At 41.2% G+C, this 3,329-nt stretch overlaps 1 protein-coding gene across 1 annotated transcript in view; it reads right to left on the bottom strand.

Annotated features, from left to right (window-relative positions):
* Positions 1–3,061, bottom strand: part of GABRG1 (gamma-aminobutyric acid type A receptor gamma1 subunit) — a 149,955-nt gene extending 146,894 nt beyond the window's left edge. Inside the window, 2 exon segments of the mRNA XM_025201793.1 lie at positions 2,932–2,971; positions 2,974–3,061. Coding sequence (XP_025057578.1) covers positions 2,932–2,971; positions 2,974–3,061 — 128 coding nt within the window.
* Positions 3,062–3,329: the final 268 nt, after the last annotated feature.

Raw genomic sequence — 3,329 nt, forward strand, 5'->3', positions numbered from 1 at the left:
ATGTATTTTCAGAAAGCTACACCTTGACAATTTTGGCCTACTTGAACCCTTGATTTGTAGATAGTAAAAACTGATGTTTTTAGTTGATGGATGTAGTCCATGGAAGTGAATCATTATGGCGCTCCATGACCAGTGGTGTCATCCAAGGCTCTGTCCTTGAACAGGTTCTCTTTAACATCTTTATCAATGACGTGGACATTGGTGTCAGAAGCACACTGGCTAAGTTCACCGATGACACTAAACTTTGGGGCATAGCATCAAAACTTGAGGACAGGCTACTAATGATCCAGGCTGACTTGGATAAGCTTAGTAAGTGGGCAGATATAAACCTGATGATGTTCAATACCGAAAAATGCAAGGTACTCCACCTCAGCAAAAAAACCCTGCAGCACGCTTATAGGCTCAGCAGTACTACGCTTGCTAGCACCGCAGCTGAAAGAGACTTGTGGGTCACAATTGATCACAAGATAAACATGAGCCACCAATGTGATGTCGCAGCTGGTAAAGCAAATAAAACTCTGGCTTGCATCCGTAGATGTTTCTCAAGTAAATCTCAGGATGTCATCTTCCCGCTGTACTTGGCCTTGGAGGCAGCATTTGGAGTACTGCATCCAATTCTGGGTTCCACAATTTAAGAAGATGTCAAGAAGTTTGAGAGAGTCCAGAGGAGAGCCATGCGCATGATCAGAGGGCAAGAGAATAGGCCTTATGATGAGAGGCTGAGAGCCATCGGACTAATTAGCTTAGAAGAGTGCAGGCTCAGGGGTGACTTGGTGGCTGCATACAAGTGCGTAAGGGGTGTTCATCAGGATCCGGGGAACATCTGTTCACCAGAGTGCACCAACGGATAACAAGAACCAATGGTCATAAACTCCTCCAAGACCATTTTAGGCTGGACATAAGGAAAAACTCCTTTACTGTCTGAGCCCCCAAGGCCTGGAATAGACTCCCTCCAGAAGTGGTGGAGGCACCGACTCTGGACTCCTTCAAGAAATGTTTGGATGCTTATCTTGCTGGGATCCTTTGACCCTAGCTGACTTCCTGCCCCTGGGGCAAGGGGCTGGACTTTATGATCTTCAAGGTCCCTTCCAGCCCTAATGTATATGAATCTATGATGTAGAACCCAGTAAGAACTCTATTTTTTTTTTCAAGGCTAGCTCCTGTCAAGTCTGAAGACAGCTGTTGTAACAGGTTTTTTTGAGAAAACCACAGGACTTTCTAGCCAATTAAGCATGAATCTTAAATCAAATCTTGCTCACTTTCTTTTTAAATCAATCCGATTGTTGCAGATCAGTTGGCAGAACACAAATTAATTAACAATACAAATGCTAAAGTTTCAGTTACTTAAGTTATAACTAGTCTTTATAACTGTGCATTGATTTTATGTCTTTGAAGAACTTACTCTTCTCTTCATAGTGAAGTGTATTAAATTCATATTTATTTATTTAACTATTTATGCTTCTTCAGGAACAGAAATCATATAGCATGAGTTACCAGACTGACCCACACAGCACAAATCATGAATATTTTAATGAACTGTATGTAAACCTGCAGTCCAATAATTATTTGCTCATGAAATGAGAAATTTGGAATACTTCATTTGAGAATTGTACAAAATATTTACAGATATGTTTTAAACAGAAAAAGGTAATGATTGAGGGGGAAAAATATTCTTTAAAAATAGTGAACTCAGCCCTATCTTTTGCCAGATGAAGGACCCAACTTTTATTTCCATTAGTTGGAATAGGTGGTAGGGAACAATTCAGAGCCTTGCACACAAGATGTATCATGGTTTATTCAATGCATATATACAGATTCTTCAGCTATGCAGAAGATATCAGTATTGCTTTCTCTTGTTCAATTAAATACAATCTAAAATTGATTTTCCAGTATCCTGCAGGGTACATGGTGAACAGGGCATTTATATACCAAATTTAACAGAAGACAGAAGTGAAACCCATCATAACTCGTTATGATTTGTGAAAAAAGACATCCTATCAAGTGAAGAAAGCACAAGTCATGGCAAACCTTACTGCCATGACTGAAGGACATCTGTTACAGACTGATAATAAACATTTTGCGAGAATTAATGATATATGTAATGCTTCATAGCCTCTCTCATTTCTTTTTTAAATTTGCTTTAAATTGTTGTTCTTGTGGTTTCTTGCACTAATAAATCTTAATTAGCTCTTGGCAAAATATGACAAAGACAGTCAAGGAAAACAAACTCTCCCAAAGAATACAGTCCAAAAGCTAAGGTATATTAACATCAGCTAGTCTGGCTGTATTGTTTCATTACTAGCTTATGATAACTGCCACGGAGGCTGCAGCTTCTGCAGAATATGGCAATAGGCCTCCTGGCTGAAAGAACACATCTCATGTCAATGCACCCTCTACCTTTGACACCTCATCTTAATCCAAATATATGCCAAGATCCGAGTGTTGATTTCCAAGGCAGCTCTTTCTGTATTATTCTATGTCTTCTCAAAAGTTTACCTGGCATAAATGGTACCACAACTTCACAATAAGTTTATTTCCCAACTGGGGTCTCTCACTTATCAGACTTCTCCACCTCCCTATAAAAGCATCAGGGAAGAATTCTGCACTATGTAGTCTGCTATTAATTAATGCAGCCTGTGTGCCTAGAAAGCTTCTGTGAGAAATGGAGAGGTACCACTACCTGTTTTCTTCAATCTCCTCTTTCTAGGAAGGCAAGTGTAGCAATGTGCTAGTCTGAGTTCTTCCACCAATTTGCTCCATGGAATTTTGAGAGTCCTTTGTCTATAGCTGGTTCAGGGGTTTTCTTAACTCATACAGTCTTCAAACATGATACATCCCGTATTCCCAAGGCATGCCTACCACACAGGTGCTTCCTATATCAGTTGGCCCTCAACCTTTAACCCAAGCAAAGTCTATAAAGGGCTAACTTACAGGTCTGAGGTCTCTTGAGCCCCTGAGACAATGCCTCCAGCTCTTTGCTGCAACCTTCCCCCTCAGGCTGACTGTGACTCTGCTGTGGTGCTGTTGTTCCCAGTCTCATAGCCCCTGCATCTCTTCCCATACTCTGAGAGCCCCTAGTACACCACTATAGCCACTAGCCAAACTACTATTTTACTTCCTATCTGACTCTCTAGTTTCTCTGCCCTGGGAACCTTTTACTTCCTGTAGCTGTTAATTATCACCCTCAGCTGGCCCAGTCCTCCAGAGCAGCCTGTAACTAATTTACCACTTGCAGCTGGGCTGGAGCCTCTCCTGCAGCCTGCTACAGCCTACCACATAGAGACATTCACTTTGACCAAGCATGGAATTGGCCATCATTTGGTGGTATT

This window comes from Alligator sinensis, unplaced genomic scaffold (assembly GCF_000455745.1).
Source record: "Alligator sinensis unplaced genomic scaffold, ASM45574v1 scaffold247_1, whole genome shotgun sequence".
Classification (NCBI taxonomy): Eukaryota; Metazoa; Chordata; order Crocodylia; family Alligatoridae; genus Alligator; species Alligator sinensis.